This window comes from Tachysurus fulvidraco, chromosome 3 (genome assembly GCF_022655615.1).
Source record: "Tachysurus fulvidraco isolate hzauxx_2018 chromosome 3, HZAU_PFXX_2.0, whole genome shotgun sequence".
Classification (NCBI taxonomy): Eukaryota; Metazoa; Chordata; class Actinopteri; order Siluriformes; family Bagridae; genus Tachysurus; species Tachysurus fulvidraco.
In genome coordinates this window covers 11,808,044-11,827,759 of record NC_062520.1, presented here as the reverse complement: position 1 = coordinate 11,827,759, position 19,716 = coordinate 11,808,044, and the positions used below count along the sequence as shown (strand labels likewise).

The following is a 19,716-nucleotide window of genomic DNA, read 5'->3' as shown; positions in this document are numbered from 1 at the left end:
GTGTGCTTTTATTGATGGATTGCTATGATATGACATCTGCATTGGTGATAGAATGATAACTGAACTGGAGAATCGTTTTTCTGCTGTAAATGCTGCATTGCTTCAAGGTATTCAAGCATGTAGCGCAGTGTCTGAAAACTTCCTGTCTGAGCCACATTTAGAAGAACTTGCACATCACTACAACATTGAGTTAAAGACAGAAGAAGTCGTGGTAGCAAGGCACTTTTTGACACATAAAAAGCAAACTGGTGCAGCTACACAGGACATGGTTTCACTTTATAACCTGCTGGATCCTGAAATGTTTCCATCACTGAAATCTGTCATCCAGGTTGCCCTTACTGTACCTGTTAGCAACTGTTCGTGTGAGAGGTCCTTCAGTGCTCTTCGTCGTCTCCGCAAATGGCTAAGGAGAACAACAGGTCAGAGCAGGATTCATCAACTGGCAGTTATGGCCATTGAGAAAGATGTCGTTGAGCAATTGGATCATGATAAAATTATCAACAAGTTTGCTACTCTTAAGGAGAGAAGACACAGGTTGATGGTCCCAAAGAAAGACCAGTAACTGGGCTGCAAAAACGTTGTCCCTGCTTCTCACAAGCTGCTTCATTTTCGCTTGTTTTTCATTCCTTCTGATAGTTAACCACAGTCCATTGTCCAGCCTCATACATGTGTTGTTTATATTGCTGATATGCATAGTCAAAGCTTATGGTTTTTGTTATTTTCTGGTTAAAAGTTGGTTAAATGTTTATTTTATTTTGTCAAAAAAGTTCCTTATCTGAGGTTTTTATGTGAGCATAGAAATGCAAACAGTAAAATGTTGTTTGTACTGGAAACGTTTGTACAGTGAGCAATGAATCATGAAGTCTTCATTGTAAAAAAAAAAAAAAAAAACTACATTCACAACTCAAAATTTTCTAGTGACTGGTCACATCTAAATTTTTTATTTTTTTACAGTGAAATACAGGGAATACAATGGAATAGTGGATTGCACTAAGGTTAGTAGTATACAACCCTACCCTGGGGGCTGAGCCCCCCTAAAATGAAAATTCTAGAATCACCCCTGGTTCAAATCCCAGGTCCACCAAGCTGCCACTGTTGTGCCCTTAACCCTCAATTGCTCATGTGTATAAATTGAGATAAAAATGTAAGTCACTCTGTATAAGAGCATCTGCTACTAACCACTAACCACAACCCCTTGAGTTGAGACTCAACTCTTTCAGGGAAACTGAAATACTTCTAAATTGTTTTATTGTCATTGTGTGTACACTGTGGTACAAAACAACAAAATGGGGTTAGTAGGGTTTTAGGGTTAATAGACCTTACTTAAAAACAATTACATTAAACTGATAATAATAGATAGGAAATCAAAATCTGCAGTAGAAACAGTACAGAGTTATACTGTAAGTGAAATAGTGCAAGAGGCAGTACAGCATCAGTATCAGTATTGCGTGTATGTTCGTGCAACTGAAATGCTTGTTATTTTCACTTGTTGAATGATGGTAAGGATGCTGTAAGATTTGATTATTCATTATAGAAATGTTGCCTAATAATGTTTTTGTGTGATTGCATTTTTTTTGTTAAACTAGGGTAGTGGTATATCAGTGGTTATGACATTTTACATTTATATGTAGTTTTTTCCCTTATGCAGGCAAAAACTTTGATCTGTTAAACCTGCATTAAAGACTGTAAAGAGATGGACCAACAAAACAGAGCAGGTTTTACAAGCCTGTTTTGACCTCACTAATTGGAGTGTTTTTGAAGTTCCTGCTAACGATCTGAACGAGTTCACTGAGACTGTAACTTCACATATTAGTTTATGTAAGGACATATGCATCCCTACCAGAAGTCATCTAACAGCAAAACCCAGACATCTTTGTCAGGTCAAAGAGGATGCCTACAGAAATGAAGACAGGGTCTTGTACACATATTAGTCAGGACAGGAACACACTGAATAAGGAGATTAGAGCAGCTAAGAAGAACTATGCTAAAAGGGTGGAGGTTCAGTTCACCTCTAATGACTCAGCTTCAGTTTGGAAAGGTTTGAAAGCTATCGATGTCTACAAGACACCATCCCCAGCACTGTGGCAAATCAACAAACTTGCTGCAGATCTGAACGAGTCTGTCGTTCGAAAAACTGGTTCTGGTTCCGTGAATGATGCAGTAAACTACAGCTAATGATGCAGTAGGACTACATTACATCCTGTAACACCTGGATAAATCAGGAACTTATGCAAGGATCCTGTTTGTAGATTTCACTTCGGCCTTTAATACCATCATTTCAACACTCCTCCGCTATATGTTCCTAGCTCTTTCTGTCAGTGGATCACCAGCCTTCTGACAGATAGTGTGTTCTCTCTCCACTGCTCTTCTCCCTGTACACCAAGGAAAATCACTCAATGAAAAATATTAATTTCAGAAAATCAGTCTGGATCACTCACACCCAAGTCATCCACTTTTTGAACTTTTACCATCTGGCCGATGATACAGAGCCCCAAATACCAGCACAACCAGGCACAAAAACAGTTTCTTCCCCCAGGCAATCTACCTCATAAACAGTCCCCACCCTTATGCAATAACAAATGCATCCACCTTACATTTTGTTGTTAAAATCTCCATCCTAAACATCAATAGATATCATACTATGCTATTCCATTCTACCATCTACAGCACAACTGTAGACACTAAAACAAATTCCATGTATGCGCAAGCAATTGAGCAATTAAGAGTTTTGCAATTAAGAGCTTTGCTAAAGGCACCTACAGTGGCAGCTTGGTGGTCCTGGGATTTGAAATACTAACCTGTAAGTCAGTAAGACAATGCCTTAAACACATTCTTGGACAATGGATGTCTGCTCAGAAAATCATAAGCTCAAATTCTAGCCTCGTGACTCGAGGTAGTTCGGATAAAAGCGGTAGAAAATGAGAGAGTGAGAGTGAGAAATTCTAGCACTGCCAATCTGACAAAATTGCTGATTTTCCTACTTTTACAACACATTACTCAAATTGTAAAGGCACAGCAAAATTTGGTACTTCCCCATTGCTGTTAACGTCTCTGATTTGAGTCACGTTATTGTGTAACAAGAGCACATCTCTGACTACCAAGTTGAAATTTTAGGAAAGAACATCCTAATCATGACATTATTTCTTAAGCTACTTGTTAAAGCACATGTAATCAGTGTGTTATACTTTGAAATACTTTGCTGTTGTAACTTTTTACAATAACATACTATATCAACACGGTAATTTATAAACATAAAACTGAGTATGAAAAAAGAGTAATTATTGAGTTCATTGTATTTTTTTTTTTAAATAAATTTGAAAGTGACTTACAGACTTGATCTTTAATTCATCTTCAGCAAGGGATTTTTGTAAGCAGTGGATGCAGAGGGTCCAGAGCAGTGAATCCAGAGCAGGTCCCAGAAACACTTTGCTTGATATGGGAATACACCCCATATAAGACCCCAGTCCGTCACAGAGCACAGTCCATTAAGTACACAGTCACTCACATGTAAAAGCAATTTTAGTATAGATGTGTTTCCTTAGCATGTTTTTCAGAGATGGGTGGAGACCACAGACCCAAGAGGAAACCAACAGACACAAGGAGAACATATGAACCTTCACACACACAATAACCTGAGCTCAGGGTCAAGCTGGGGACCCTGGACCACCATTGATAAAACATGCCATGTATTTATATTTTCATCTTTTTCAACTACATTTATGCTCAAATGTAGTTTAAATTTGTAACGTTACCTTAGTATGTTACTTTTCTTCTATGTAATTCTATGGGCTTTGCTCATCACTATGTTTGACAGTTTCCTGTAATCTCCCTTTAATTGTCATCTTTAATCATAGCTCAATCATAAGGGTCATCTAACCGTTTCGACTGTTGTAGCTTTGTGGTTAAGATGATGGACTAACAATCAGAAGGTTGTGAGTTCGAGTCCCACGTCCACCAAGCTGTCACTGAACAAGGCCCTTAACCTTCAATTGCTCAGTTGTAAATAAATAAATAAATAAATAAAAATAGCCGAGTGCACTTATTCTGCTGCTTCAATACAAGCTTTAACTGAGATACTGCTGTTTTCAGTGCTACTGCATATTAAAAGCATAACCTGTGACACAGTCTCTCACCCTCTTTCCTCAACTGAATTTGTTTAGAGTCCATGTATTTAATCCAATATTGTTAGCCCCATAATTCACTTTAATACTTAAAAATTTTTTGTTTATTTGTTTACATCATTTCATATTACAATACACTGTTAATACTCTGGCTAATGGTCGTTTTTTGATCACTTGTAAAAAGTGCAAAAGTTTTCATTCAGGCTCATTCCTTACTCACTTCCCTTTTCCACTTCCACTTGGAACAATCCACTACTGTAGGGGTGCACCGTTTTATATCACAGATATTACTACAAAAAAAAACCAAACCGTTAATTTACTCTACCGATGTAGTGTTTTATAGCACCCTAAAAGATGATATCGGGTGAAATGCATTACTCAAAATCGACCGATTGTTCCATTTGCCGTTCAGACGTTGTGACTGTTCACCTAGAATATGGACGTTACCAAGTTGAAGTGGGTAGGGAAAGTGCGTTGGGTTGAATTAGAATGTTACCGACCGAGTGCAAGCCGGTTGTTCGGCATCCTTCGGGAAATCGTACCTTCCGAATGGATGAGAGATAGAACGAAGAACCAAACCACCTAAGTTCGCTCGGTAAGGAAGATATCTGTATCCTTTACGTAGTTAATACTTCAAGAAGAGAAGTATTATTTTTGTTCATGCCGTCGTTAGCCAGCTAGCTGGTGGTGCTAAGCTAGCGCTCTGTAGCTGTTGTAATCCTCTTGGCCGCCTATATGAGGTAAACCAGTTATCTAAAACAACTTCCTGTGACGGCATTTAAAATCGAGTTCACTGTATGTTGTGGTCTGAAACCGTAAATTGTTATCGTGGTCTTTGTAGTAAAGCGTTTTATTGGTTTATATTAACATTAGCTAACCTAGCTATCTCCTCAATGCTAGCTAGCAAAACAGAACGCAGCATTTTCCGTCGGCCAAGTCTTAAAGCTGCACCTACTGATTCACTCTCATGGTTACGCTATTTAATGTCATCTGATTAAACTGTCGATTAAGGATTATTAATTGATTGGTAGGAATTGTGTGTATGTGGTATTTATTATTGTTCCTGCACGAGCAGGTTAGCTAGACCGAGCTAGCGACAATGTTTTGTAGCTAACTAGCATAGTCTCTTCAGATTAAATATATATATATTTTGACTAGTGCTTATTAGTCAAAAGTGTCGTCTAGTGACTCGTATCGGCTAAAACTTGCACATTTATCAGCCTGGGTTGATGATTTAGTGTATAATATGTACCGGGGACCCATTTTGTTCACGTTTTACACCTATTGCATTAAAGCACATACGTGATATTTTGTTTTAGCTCTGAGTGACCTTTCCACCCACAGAGGCTGCTGGTAAAGCAGAATCAAAACATAGCTAGTCGTAAAATGGCGGTTAATTAGATGTAACTTGACATGTTTGATACTAAACGTTAGATTAAATTTGTTCAACTAAAGCCACAGACCGCCACTGTGTAAACAACAACAACATCATCATCATCATCATCATCATCATTATAGTCTGTGCTTGCTAGGTGCTAGGAAAGATGATCCGATTCAGGTTTTCTCTCTGCTCATTGTTGTGTAAGTTTCGTGTGGTGTCGTCTGTCAGTGTCAGAGCCACTTGAAGCTGTTTCCAATGCAACAGGAGCCATGTACTGTATACAGGATCGCTGTGGTCATAGTGATGCACACACACAACTGGCCTTTCAGAATTGCACCAAGTCATCTCACATTGTTATAGATGCCCACGTGGAAGCAGGGAAGATAGTTATAATCCCATCAGTAACACAATGGCATTAAGTTTAGCTCCACTGTTGGAGCAGATTTTCTTTTTAATAAGTGTTCATAATAACTAGTCTTGTACTGCATACAAAGACAGACGGAAGTTTTTTGGGGTTTTTTTAGACTTTTTTTCTTTCCACTCTTCCTTTAGGTACTGTATATACATTGATTGAGATTTGATACCATTCTGTAGGTGATAAAAATCGAGAAAACATGACCTGGGGAAATTTTAAGCACTCAAGAATGCCGTGTAGTTGAGGAATGTGTGAGTAAAGGGAAGTTTCCTCACGTGGTCAAAGTAACATTTGCATAAAAGCTCACATCACGTGTGGCACTAAGCTCAAGCATCTGGGGTCAGCGCTCTTTCATGGTCAAAAGGCACAGAATTGTCATATGTTGTGGGATTAATTAGGCAACAAACATATGGAGGTCATTGAAACATTTTAGTTGTTAATGGAATGTTTTTGGAAGTAATTGTCTTATTTTTTCATTTAAACTATGCCATGGGTATGTAGCTAAGGTGAAGGGTTGGGTTACATACAATTTTAGAGTATAGAAAAGAAAGAATATAGAAGGAAATAAGGTCAGAGGTGATGGTGTTGGAAGGGAAGGTTAAAAAAAAGTCATATGTAGATACTGTAATTCCAAAGTCTAGCTGACACATCACCTAATGATCTACATGCTACATTAGCTAGTCAGGTCTCAAGCTCTTTTTGTACTTTAAACAGAAAATACATCTTTTGTGCAAGAAAGACAGGGCAATTTGAGTTCATATTGGAGTTCAAACAGAACTGAGGTTTGATCTGAAGTGACTCAGCCAACAGATGGGACTTTAAAGAGGGAACACCCACAGCAGCCATTTCGAGGGTCACTAGAAACTGAAATGACATAATGCCTTTTCTTTTAGGGGTGTTGTTACTGGCTATTTTCAAACATTTCAGCTGGTGGACACTTGCTACCTTGGAAACAGCCCTTAGCTTGCCCATTTGTGTTTGCATTTCAATTTGCATTTGTTTGCATTAAAATTTCTGACGTAAAACTAGGTGGCAGCATAGGTAAATTATCTCGGGCAAGTCTGTTTGTTACTTAAGCGCAGTACTGATTTTTTTTTTTTTTTTTTTACGTCAGCAAAAGAAGAACACTTTTTTGAAAGAACACTCCAAAGCCCCTGTAAGGAGAAGAGCATAATCCTAATGACTTTAGCATGGGCCCCAACCAAAACATTGCATTTTGTTCTGAGACATCTCTATCTAAGGTCCAAGTTGCAGTTGTTACCAGTAAATTTCTGCCCTAGAAATTAATTTGTATCTTAACTATACGATTGATTAAACTGTAAATATTTGGAGAGCATTTTAATAGATAAACTCTCAGAGGCAGACTACATGGCAGCGGCTCAGTATTGCATGAAAACCTGCCAGCCTTGATCAACAGTGTACGTTTGTTGTACGGCATTCACACTACAAATATAACGTTTCCTGGAATCACCTCCATAAGTGATCTGAAAAATGCTCTTACAATACATTTGACTCTGACCCGAACCTAATGATTTAGGGCTTTTCATGTGTGAGTACAAAAAACAAATATTAACACCAATACCGACAAGTCTGTGATTGGTCCAGGAAGAGATTTTCTTTTAATGCCTTGATGTTAGTTCAGCCCACAGTGCCTTCAAAGTGATTCTGAGCCCTGAATAGTGCAGTGTCCTAACTTCTTTTTGAATATCCTTATGACACGTGAAGTATTTGGATACCTTTAGGGTAAAGCCATGTTGAGAATCATCATCCTATGAGACATTGGTGTAAAGGTATAAAAGCTTGGTAGCAATAAGAAGAGTAGGACTATGCAGATCTTTACCTGTAGGGAGGAGTAGGCTGGTTTGTACTTTTTTTCAGGATGATGCAGTAACACATTGTATCTGAAAGAGAACCTGTGTAATGCGAGTTGAATGCTTTGTGTGTGGACTCCCAGTAGCAGCATGAACTAGTTGCAGTTTTTTATTTACAGGTAGAGTAGATAGATAGTTTAAACAGATAATGATTTTGTTAACATAAGATAATTTAGGATTAAACTAAACAAATCCAAAGTGACCTGATGCTCTGTTCTCGTTCTCTCCCTCATGTTTTTTCCCCATATAGAGGCCTAAAAATATCTGGCCATGGGTGACACAGAGCTGGAGCTCTCCACTTCCCATTTGGAGGAGCTGCAGAAGAGTCCATCAGCCTCATCCACCTCCACTACCTCATCTCTCTCCCTGCCCTCATCGCCATCCTCTGGCCCACGTCCGCTGAACAATTCGAGCCCCACTGCCAGTGAAGGCCTGCCTGCTTCTAGCCCACCCCTGGATGTAATATCAGAGGGTGTCGGTGAACTGAGTCTGGTTATTGATACTGAGGTAGCCAAGATAGCCTGCCAGGAGGTGCTACAGAAGGTGAAAATCCTTAAAAGTGATGAAGATACAGTTTTGCCCTCTCAAGAACCACATCTGGTGAATGGAACTGAACACACCAAGCCCTTAAATGGGGATGGTACAGCATCAGGCAAGCCACCGAAGATCACAGAGGAGGAAGAGGTGCCAGCAGTGGGCACAGTAAAAAGCGCACGCCGGCGTCACAAGAACAACTCATCCAAACAGTCATGGCTTTTGCGCCTGTTTGAATCCAAGCTGTTTGACATTTCCATGGCCATCTCGTACCTATACAACTCAAAGGAGCCCGGTGTGCAGGCCTACATTGGCAATCGCCTTTTCAGTTTCAGAGATGAGGATGTGGACTTTTACCTGCCACAGCTGCTCAACATGTACATCCACATGGATGAGGACGTGGGTGATGCCATTAAGCCATACGTGGTGCACCGCTGCCGCCAGAGCATTAGCTTCTCGCTGCAGTGCGCCTGGCTGCTCGGCGCTTACTCATCTGATATGCACATTTCCACGCAGAGGCATTCACGTGGCACAAAACTGCGCAGACTCATCCTGTCTGACGAGCTGAAGCCAACCGGTCAGCGTGCTCGTCTCCACCAGCAGCAGCAGCAGCAGCAGCATAACCACATCCTTGGCCCAAACATGAGCGAGCATAGCCTCTCACCCTCTAAGCGCACTCACCAACGCTCCAAATCTGATGCCACCGTCAGCATCAGCCTCAGCAGCAACCTCAAAAGGACAGCTAGCAACCCGAAAGTAGAAAGCAGTCAGGATGAGGTGAGTATTCAGAATTCATGAGTGAGTGACCTTTTTGCACGAAATAGCTTAATTTTAATCCCTCTTTGTTGTGTGTGTGTGTCGCTATTTTTTTATATTTTATTTTTTTGTGGCTGCTCACAGAATCAGTGTTAATGAGTGTGTGACTATCCAAGTAGACAAATGAATGGAAAACTGGGGAACAATATACATAATTATACTCATACTGCAATATTAATAGCTTTGCAGATATGTAAAGGCAAGTACAGGCTTTTCCAGTTCCTGAGAAGCCCCAGATACTCATTTCAAATGAGTAACCCTTAACTTTTTCTCAATAGTCACTGGCATACTTTTACATTTACAGCATTTGGCAGCTTGAATTTATCTCATTTATAAGACAGAACTATTGAAGGTTATGGGCCGTGCTCAGGTACCCAGTAGTGGTGGCTTATTGGTGCAGGGATTTGAGCTCGCAACCTTCTGATCCAAAGTCCCCATACCTTAACCACTGAGCTTTTTTAAGGAATAAAGCCAATCATCTAGATCACATCTCGTATCTAAGAATCAATGCACATGGTCCGGGTGTTTCATAGGAGTCTTCACGTAATCGTAGTCCTTTGTGCATTATTCTGAATAGAAATTAAACTCTCATGGCTGAAGTCTTTTATCTTATGTTCATCCGCAGGCATCTTACAACTGCAATCAGTGAGAAGAATAATCGTGGTGTTTGTTTTTTTTTGTGCTTGTCTTTTACCTGTCTGTTATTGTTGCTATAGCAACACCAGTGTCACTATTATGTGATTGCAGCTGTGCAATAAAGTGTTTTGGAAGTTTTTGCTATGAACCATCGATTTAGATCTCTGAGAATGTACTCTAAATTGTCATGTTATTTACTTTATAGAAAAAGCACCTTGATGCATTGTGAAAATTAGACACTCGTTTAATCTAATGTTTTTATAAAGAATGCATGAAAAAGCAGCAAAACATCTGAATGTAGTATATATTAATCATAAGTCTTGGTTTGCTGTGATATCTGGGTGACTATAATGATGAAGAATAGTTATTTACAATCTAATAAAGGCACGAGCGTTATAGTGTAGCAGTGAAGTGTTACAGGAAATTCAGAATATTTCAGGCACTCCGGGGAAAATGATATTTGTGTCATAAATGCACTTGAATTTTCTCATCTGGTTGACCAGAAACACTATTTTCTTTGCATTGTTTAATATATTATATAATATTATAATTCAGGCATTGGTTATCTTATCTTAATCGAACAGCTCACAGTAGTAGTTTTAGCAGTAGTATGGAGTGAAGAGATATATTAATGCCTTATATAAGATGCATCATTTCTACAGTAACAGTTAAAACACAGGGACTTGTATGACACTCCACATAATAAAAAATTAATTAAAAAAACATTTTTATTAAATACAACTCTACATAAAGTAAATTTAATTTAGGAGTCATTAATTTAACATTCCAAGTCTTTGGAACACAGGAGTTTATGCTTTCTAGTTTTATCGGTAAAATGATGTAGAGAGGGAGTTCATTCTGCTCATTCTGGCTTGTAATGTAGGAGAGAACAGGAACAATCTTGTCTCTGAGTTCAGATTTTACTATAAAATGTTATGTGCAACATGTCGTTTGTTAAATACTCATTGTAATTGGTTTACGTGACATATTGCTGTGGTATAAGCAGAATAACATGCAACAGAGGAAAATAATGCACCTGATGTGAATTACTGTTATCACCACATAGTCTTTTGGCTGGAATTACTTACAAAATTACCAGATTTCGTCTATGACACAAGCTATTTTCCTAAATGGCAACTGTCATATTTTTGCCAAGATTTTGCTTCACCCAACACACTTCAGCGTCATCATTCACCATTTTTGTAAACTTATGCTTGGCTGAACAATCTGCTTTTCAGAATATTCAAGCCTTAATGTAGGCAAAGCATCAGTAAGTCAGGCCTTGTGTGCAGGACAATCAAGCGGCTGCAGGTAAAAGCATCATAAGAGACAAACGCAGCATTGCTGTGGCAGCATATCGACTACAGATGTTTATGGTGATGGTGGCTCACGGAGCAGGGATTATGGGTTGTTGTGGGTTTTTTTTTTTAAATAAATTTTTAGGATTTTGGACTTCTTGTTGTCTCTGATGAATAACAACCACTGCCTAAACAATGTGACAAGCGTTTGTAAACAAGCTGAACACAACATTTGGCAAGAAATCCTTCTCTGTAATTTAGCGCTTGTTTGGCTCTTGGCATTTTTTTCCATCCTGTGTTGGAGAGCTCACAGTCACGTGAAAGATCAGATGATCAGTTTCTGCATTCTTCAGCTAATATATCCCGGGCTACTTTAATATGTGCTGAGCTTTGTTCTTCAGGGTGTTTTTATTTCCATTCTTAGATTTAAAGCTCAGTTTCGTGACGACTTTGCTGATCGATTAATTCACCACGTTCCTAATTGGCTAAGAAGTGATGAGGATTCTGGTTAATGCAGTGGGTGTGATCAGGATTTTTTTCCACAATGTACAGAGATGTTCATACCTATTAGTACTATTTATGATGTTAGTGTTTTGTTTTAGCCCATTGTGTAACATGTGTGTAGGGTACGATTGTGATGAAAACTGGGGGAGACCATCAGCACTATATTATCACATGTCTTGAAAGATTTTTCTTTCTTTAAATAGAGGAAGATTTGTCTTGATCTATGAGTCTAAATGTATTATGGATTAACTTCCACATGTCATGAGCTACAATTTGATTACACATCTAAGAGGATAGCGTTGAATTTAAATTGGTGCAGAACATGACCCACATGTCTAATAATTTACCATACACATCTGCTGTTCATGTGGAAAAAGAAGAGGCAGATCTTTTGGCTTTTAATTTAAGGATCTCCAGTTTGACATCGGAAAGATGTTCCTTCAAAGATGTTCCTTCACATCTGTTCAGTGTCAGAGTGGATGAGAGGTTAAGAAATGTGTTGTGCTCATTTTCTAATATATTGACTACAAAAACAGAAACGTGTGGCCCAGAGGCTTTGAGATTTGTTGATCCATGGACAAATCCATAAAGCTGTATCTTTTAAACAAAATTTTGAGCTTTGTGTTTTTTGTTTTGTTTTGTTTTTTCTTATCCCCCTCCACCATTCCCCCTGCTCTTGTACCGTAACCCACCCCTCCTTTTCCCAGGACATGAGCTCCAGCTCCGACAGTCTTGAGTTGGAGGCTGGTACCGTAAGTCAACCACTAATAGCATCCTTATCTGTGCATTGTGGGATGATGGCTGTTACTGTTTGCAGTTGGGGTTGGACTCCCAGATTCCTTCAGATGTGTGCCTTTTTAAAATTTGCAAGCATGTCATACAGAGATAATTATATTATTATACAATATATTTTGTTGTATTTCTGTATCAGTAGATTGTGATTATATATAAGAGCTGACATGCTTGTAAATGTAGGCTTTGTCTTTTCCCCCCCTCTTATGCTACCCGTTGTTTTAATGAATGGGACAATTAAAGAAGGGTTTCTCTTTTCTGGTGAAAGGTTGCCATCTACAATAGGCATATCTATAATGCCATCTATAAACGTTTGCTGACGATTGAACATCATTTAAGGAGAATTTAGGCCTTTTCACACTGAACATGGAGAAACTACATTTTACAAAAGTAAAAGAATTTAATTTGATAATTATCCCTGCAAAAAGAATTCATAAATGACCCTGAAGTATCATCTGTGTTGGGTGGTTAAAATAATTGACTAGTCATGTTAATACAAAGTCAAAATAAGTAAGCATAAACAAAAACCAGATGCATCATTGGTGCACAGCAGTGTTAATCACGTCCTCACCTTTTTCCTGGTGTACGAGTTTGGTGTGCAGAGGCCTTTAGTCTAGACAAAGTCCATAATTGAACGTTTGTTCCCATTACCATGAAGTCAGTTTGCGTTCATTTGGCACTTCAACTGGAAATGTCACGAATAGATATAATGGGGCCAAACTTACAAATGTTGGAATAAAGTGTTCCTAACATGCCGGGTCTGAAACTGGGTCTTTCTTGTTCTGTAATCCAAAATATTTTGGATACTCATTTATATCTGGTACTTTGGCATTGATTTACTTGTGCCAGAATTACATCCAATCCAATCCTACAGTCAGGATTTTGTTTAATTTATGGATTTTGCATAGAATGATTCTTTGAGTAGATTCGCCCACATTTATTTATTAGTTGATTGTGTTAAATATGTAATTAAATAAACTTTTTTTATATTGTTATTTAGACAGTTAACAGTTAATGACATCTATAAAGCTCTTGTCCATCATTACGGTAAATGAATCACCCTGCAATCATCAGCACTCTGTTGTTCTTTATAACTTGCTTAAATGGGATGTACATGCCTTTGTTTGTTAAACCGTGATTTCACCCTCTAGGCAAATGGTTAAGCTTTCTCTACAGCCTCTTATACATGGTACTCTAATTTGTCTCCATATGACCATGAAAGTGGTTAATAGACATAGATAACACATATGGAGGAGTTTGATGAGTCTTACTCCACATGTGCCGTTGTGGAATGGGCTGTTTGTTTTTGTTTTTTATTTACAGTAATGCTCTCATTTAGGTTATTTATTCATTTCACACTTGTGCCATCCTTTAGCTGTTTCTAAAAAACACTCGTGTGTTGTTGTTTTTTCCTCATTTGTTTACACCCTCAGCCTTTGCTTTAATTTCATAATAATTACATCATGCATGTTTAGTTTGGCTGTCTACACATTTTTTGGTAGTAATTGCAGTCTCAGTTGTCACTATTACCAATAACAATCGCTACTTATAGAAGGGGCCTCAAGGGTTCTGATGGTATATTTGTAAAATACGTGTACTCAAATTTCAGTCTTTCTGTTTCCCTCGTTCCTCTTATATATTATGGCATTCTACTTTCCTCCTGTCAGCCCGTACGTCTGACTCCTCAGCGTGAGTTCATTAAGTCTCTGATGGGCATTGGGAAAAGACTGGCCACTCTGCCTACCAAGGAGCAGAAGACACAGAGACTCATCTCTGAGCTCTCATTGCTTAACCACAAGCTGCCAGCACGTGTGTGGCTGCCCACTGCAGCATTTGACCATCATGTGGTGCGAGTTCCTCATACACAGGCTGTTGTGCTCAACTCAAAAGACAAGGTGAGCATTATTTCGAATGAATGAAAATAATCCATATGTGTTTTAAAGTTGTTTGCATTTTCATTGTACAATTTCATTGTATTTTGTTTTCAGGCACCATACCTAATCTATGTGGAAGTTCTTGAGTGTGAAAACTTTGAGACATCGAGTGTACCAGTGAGGATTCCAGAAACACGAATCCGCAGCACACGATCAGTGGAGAATCTCCCAGATTGTGGTATCACGGCCGAGCAGCGTGCCAGCAGCTTCTCTACTGTTCCAAACTATGACAACGATGATGAGGCCTGGTCCGTAGACGATATTGGAGAGCTCCAGGTCGAGGTACAATGACACAGCCTCTCTGTTTGTATCTACAATTCGTTTTTTTTTTTTTGTCCTTCTGTGAATATAATGTAAATATATGTAATGTTTATTCCTCTTTAGCTTCCTGAGATCCACACTAACAGCTGTGACAACATCTCCCAGTTCTCAGTCGATAGCATCACCAGCCAGGAAAGCAAAGAGCCCATTTTTATTGCTGCTGGAGATATCAGGTACACACTGATCCATTTAGCTATACTCACAGTAATCTCTACAGAAATGATCACACAAACAACAATGTAGTCTGTTTAAATAAATACATCAGTCCTTATTTATCGGCTTTGCATAAGCATAGTTATGAGTGCGTCTGCTTTGTTCTTTACACTGAATGGGATTTATCAATGCTTGCTTATGCATATCGTCGCTGTTGGGCTGAATCCTCGTATCTCCAAAACCATTATTTTTCAGGAAATAAAAAAAAAAAAACACTATCTAATCTGCAATGCACAGGGTTTAGTCCGTGTTACAGTGGATTGTGTTGCGCTAAATTCCTCTTTTCAGACGAGCACCAGAACTAGCAGGGGTCAAGATTTTTTTTTCTTTGAGCCCAGTGTTTTGAAGACATTTATCTCAGAAGACGTGTTGATCCGTTGCGACTCTTAATCTTGAGAATATGCCGCAAAGCTCTCCCGCAGAGTGAAGAAGAGGTGGACAGTTGAAGTGTCCAATGGCGTTAAGAGATTTTCGCTCAAACTATTTTCCAGATTTTAGATTGATTAATAACTTGGGGACTGACCAATAGCATCGATATGTGAAATTGACAAAATTTGTACATACGAGGTTTCCGCCAGACAGCGACGATATGTTTGCACACTCCTGATTATGTGAATATATAAGGACCCCTTGTGGTAGAAAAGTGTAAACTGACTATGCAGAGCTTTCAGTACATCTCTCACTGGCTATTATATCAGCTGCTTTGAGAGCAATTGACTGATTTCACTGCTCACAAGATGCAGATAGTTGAAACATTTAAAGTAAAAACAAAGTAAAATCATATTAAAAACATTTTAAAGATTACTTTTGGATGAGGCATTGTTTTATTTGCTTATTTCAGCTTTGCAGATGCCATTTTCCTGTGTTGCTCTTAAACAACTCCTAATTAGGACTTTGAAACACTGGGCATAATTTTGCATAAAAGTGTTTTCTGTATTTCTGTGGTGTATATTTTCTACGGTTCACTGTCTAATTTGGGTTTATGCACACTTATTTAGGCGGCGCCTCTCTGAGCAGCTAGCCCACACACCTACCACGTTTAAGAAGGACCCAGAAGATCCATCAGCAGTAGCATTAAAAGAGCCCTGGCAGGAGAAGGTTAGGTAAGCAGAGAAAAGCCCTTCACACTGTGGGTAAAGTTTTTTTTTTCATATTTGCTTATTCATTTATTTGAAATAACCTGTGTTCATCATCTTCTCACCTAATGTTAAACGAAGACGCATCCGGGAGGGCTCTCCATATGGGCATCTGCCTAACTGGCGTCTCCTCTCGGTCATAGTGAAATGTGGTGATGATCTAAGACAGGAGCTCCTTGCCTTTCAAGTCTTGAAGCAACTACAGGTTATTATCCTGTGTTCTTTTTATTTTTTTTCCTAAGGACTTTAAACTATGAATTCTATTGTTGTTTTGGGTTTTTTTTGTTAGTATATAAAGAGAATTATTTATGATGAAATAGATCTTATATTTTGTTATTTGCACCTCATGGTTGATGAACTGTTTTTGTTTATTCTTTTATTATGTGGTAATAGATCATCTGGGAGCAGGAGCGTGTTCCTCTGTGGATTAAACCCTATAAGATCCTGGTCATCTCTTCTGATAGTGGGATGATTGAGCCAGTGGTGAATGCCGTGTCTATTCATCAAGTGAAGAAGCAGAGTCAGCTCTCACTGCTCGACTACTTCCTGCAAGAGCATGGCAACTACACTACAGAGGCCTTCCTCACCGCACAGCGCAACTTTGTGCAGAGCTGTGCAGGCTATTGTCTCATCTGCTACCTTCTGCAGGTTAAGGACAGGTGAGCCTGAAAGTTCTATCACCTCACCTGTTTTAATTTGTCTTCATTCTTTTAGACCTGTAAAACTGCTGTCCTGCTGTCTCACTATTGATTTTATTACTCATGACTGAAATCTAAACTAAAGAAATACAGTTTTGAAACATTTTTGTTTAATTAAAGGAAAAGGATCTCATTCAGTCATTTTGCAATATGGCATGAAAAATAAAACTGCACACTGGTGACCTCATTCTGTGTCCTGGTGAATTGCCTGCAATATTTTAAAATTAATTTTTTTTAAAAAGTAGCAAAGAAAGAAAAAACAAAACGACTTGCTTCATATAGTGGGTTTTAAGATGTTATGATTAACGTAGAATGTCTTCTGTTCTCCAGGCACAACGGAAACATTCTGCTCGACTCTGAGGGTCATATTATTCACATTGACTTTGGCTTCATTTTGTCAAGCTCTCCAAGAAACCTCGGTTTTGAGACTTCTGCCTTCAAACTGACCAACGAGTTTGTAGATGTAAGGACACTTGTACATGTACTGGCATGGAAGGAAACGTTTTGAAAAGTACGAGTACCCCACACACATTTTGTTCAGATTGCATAACTGTGGTTATTTTTTAGGTCATGGGTGGTCAGGATGGAGATATGTTCAACTATTACAAGATGCTCATGCTTCAGGGTCTCATTGCTGCACGCAAACACATGGAGAAAGTCATCCAGATTGTGGAGATCATGCAACAAGGTAGTGTCAGTCCCTATGCAGTCTAAACTCTGATAGCTAATTGTTTTGGTCTTTTAGCAAAGGAACATTAGTACATTTTGTAGCATGTCTTGTAATTAGCATGACAATTTTTCTCTAGTAGTCACTATTTTCTCATGTTTAGTGATTGTTATATGTTTCAGGCTCCCAGCTGCCCTGCTTTCATGGCTCCAGCACCATCCGTAACCTGAAGGAGCGATTTCACATGAGCCTGACAGAGGAGCAGCTGCAGGTGTTGGTAGAGCAAATGGTAGATGGCTCCATGCGCTCCATCACCACAAAGTTGTACGATGGCTTTCAGTACCTCACCAACGGCATCATGTGAATGTGGTGTGAGAGAAGACTCGAACATTATGACTAGGGAAAAACTACACTGCTTTCAGAGGCCACTCCCATGCCCTTTTGCAATTTATTGTTTTCAACATTCTAGTGTGTTTGTACACCAGGACTGAGGTTTTGATCATGGATTTTATACCCTCTCAAGAGGGCTCAGCTGTGAAATTTTGCTTTGTCTTTTTTCCTCGAGTCCCTTCCCTCAGTTTTAATGCTTATTCCTTTCCTCAAATCACATTGTTTCTCTTGGAATCTGGGATGATTTATCCACTATCCTAGTGCCTCCATTGACTGCGCTCAGATTCCAAGCTCTTTTTGTGTTTCTTAACTGTGCTGTGTATAAGCTTTCTTAGATACTCATGTTTATGTTCTCATGTAAACAACCTACAGCTTTCGCTCCTACACATAGTCCCTGCAGAGACAACTCAACAGTGCACAGAGTCCTGTGTTGAGTGATGCACATCATGTAATATGGGGGAAAGCGCTATAAACAGCACAGTCATCAGTGGGTTTTGTCTGATCAGTGTTATTTTAGCTGCAGTTTGAGAGAAGCAAACACTTCTTTTAAATCTAGATAAAAAATGTTAAGCTTGCTGTTGTTGGTTGAGAGACTTATTTGACATTTAATACACACCTGCTGTCCAATTTGCCAGGTTCCAGATTGCCACTATGCTTTCAGCTTCAGAGAGGTGAAAACCCCCTGATGCAATAAAACATCTGACATTTGACTTAAAAAGAAGAGATTAACTAGTCACATTCTAGCCATAGTAAGTATTAAAGTGTGACATGACAGAGCAAGAGTCAAAACACTATTTATTGCTTATTTACATTTACTTGCATTCTCATATACAAGGATGGCTGACTTTTTCTTTTATTTTTATTTTTTTCCTTTTTTTGAGCAGAAATATGATTCCTTAGTGTGTACAAAATGTACATAATATAAATTTTAAAGTTCAAAATGTACATGGACTTTTTTCTTATCAGAATGACGGGGAGCCGTGCTGAAATAACTTGCCTACTGAGTAGCTGAGTTACATGACAGAGTTCATGAGATGTCACCAATCTGTGTGAGACTGAAACTAGTGTACATTGACCAGGTCATAAGAAAAACAAAAACCTATAAATAAGTTGAACGTTTAGTTTCACATCATTATTAAATACCACTACCTACACACCTTTAAAAGCTGATGATGATTATTATTAATAATAATATTATTTCAGAGACTTGACCTGAGTTTTCCATTAACAAGATCTGTTCCTTCTTTCTGTAGAATCGGTTTTAATTCACTTTTCTTTTACTGCAAGTCTCACTGTTGTGAATTATTCAAACATATTTGACTAAGCCATTTAGGAGTCTTCAACTGTCTGCATATTTTAATCTTCTGTTTGTTTTTGTGTTTTTTGCTTTCTTTGTAACATGTTTGACGGACCATCTCTCACGATCACGTGAATGACCTCCCCTTACTTGTGAATGTTTCTTTGTATAATAAATTAAATGTATCTGTTTCATATCATGGGTGTTGATGTCCGCTATAGTGCTATCATAGTGTCAACTGCGTGTTTTTCTTTGCCTCAACAAACCTGATTGAATTATTCAGTAAATTAGCAGCACTTCCTGTACTTCCTGTACCCGGTGTTAGGACAAACACTAACATATAGCACACAGTGTATTCAAGGAAATTGTGATTTAGGGTAAACAAAGATGACAAAGCAAGAAATATTTGTTAGGTGGTGGCAACTTTCATATTTACTTCATGCAGATTTAATTGGCCAAATCCTTGTTGTATAAGGAACTATAGATCTTTGACTATGAAGTTTATACAATGACATTATTGTGTGTTGATTTATCTTACACAGAGGACTGAAAATCATATTTCAAAACATTGTACTATACATAATTGCCACCCATTGAATACTTTTGCCCCAGCTTTGAGATCTCATGTCTGGACCTCGTTAAATCTTATATCAATCTTTGTATAGTTTTGGCAACTGAGTGACTCAGTGGTT

At 38.6% G+C, this 19,716-nt stretch overlaps 1 protein-coding gene across 4 annotated transcripts; it reads left to right on the top strand.

Moving 5' to 3' along the window:
• Window positions 1-4,565: 4,565 nt before the first annotated feature.
• On the top strand, window positions 4,566-19,218 carry pi4kb (phosphatidylinositol 4-kinase, catalytic, beta). Of its 4 annotated transcripts, none has more exons than XM_027149616.2 (12): window positions 4,566-4,716; window positions 8,039-9,099; window positions 12,284-12,328; window positions 14,036-14,263; window positions 14,357-14,584; window positions 14,687-14,796; window positions 15,835-15,939; window positions 16,054-16,177; window positions 16,366-16,631; window positions 17,001-17,133; window positions 17,238-17,358; window positions 17,520-19,218. In XM_027149616.2, exons 2-12 carry the CDS (start codon window positions 8,059-8,061, stop codon window positions 17,699-17,701), a joined length of 2,583 nt encoding a protein of 860 aa, XP_027005417.1. In that variant the 5' UTR covers window positions 4,566-4,716; window positions 8,039-8,058; the 3' UTR covers window positions 17,702-19,218. The 4 variants fall into 4 exon arrangements, with proteins under 4 accessions (XP_027005417.1, XP_027005420.1, XP_027005419.1 ...); XM_027149618.2 differs by lacking the exon at window positions 4,566-4,716 and adding an exon at window positions 4,725-4,861; XM_027149617.2 differs by lacking the exon at window positions 4,566-4,716 and adding an exon at window positions 4,914-7,907.
• Window positions 19,219-19,716: the final 498 nt, after the last annotated feature.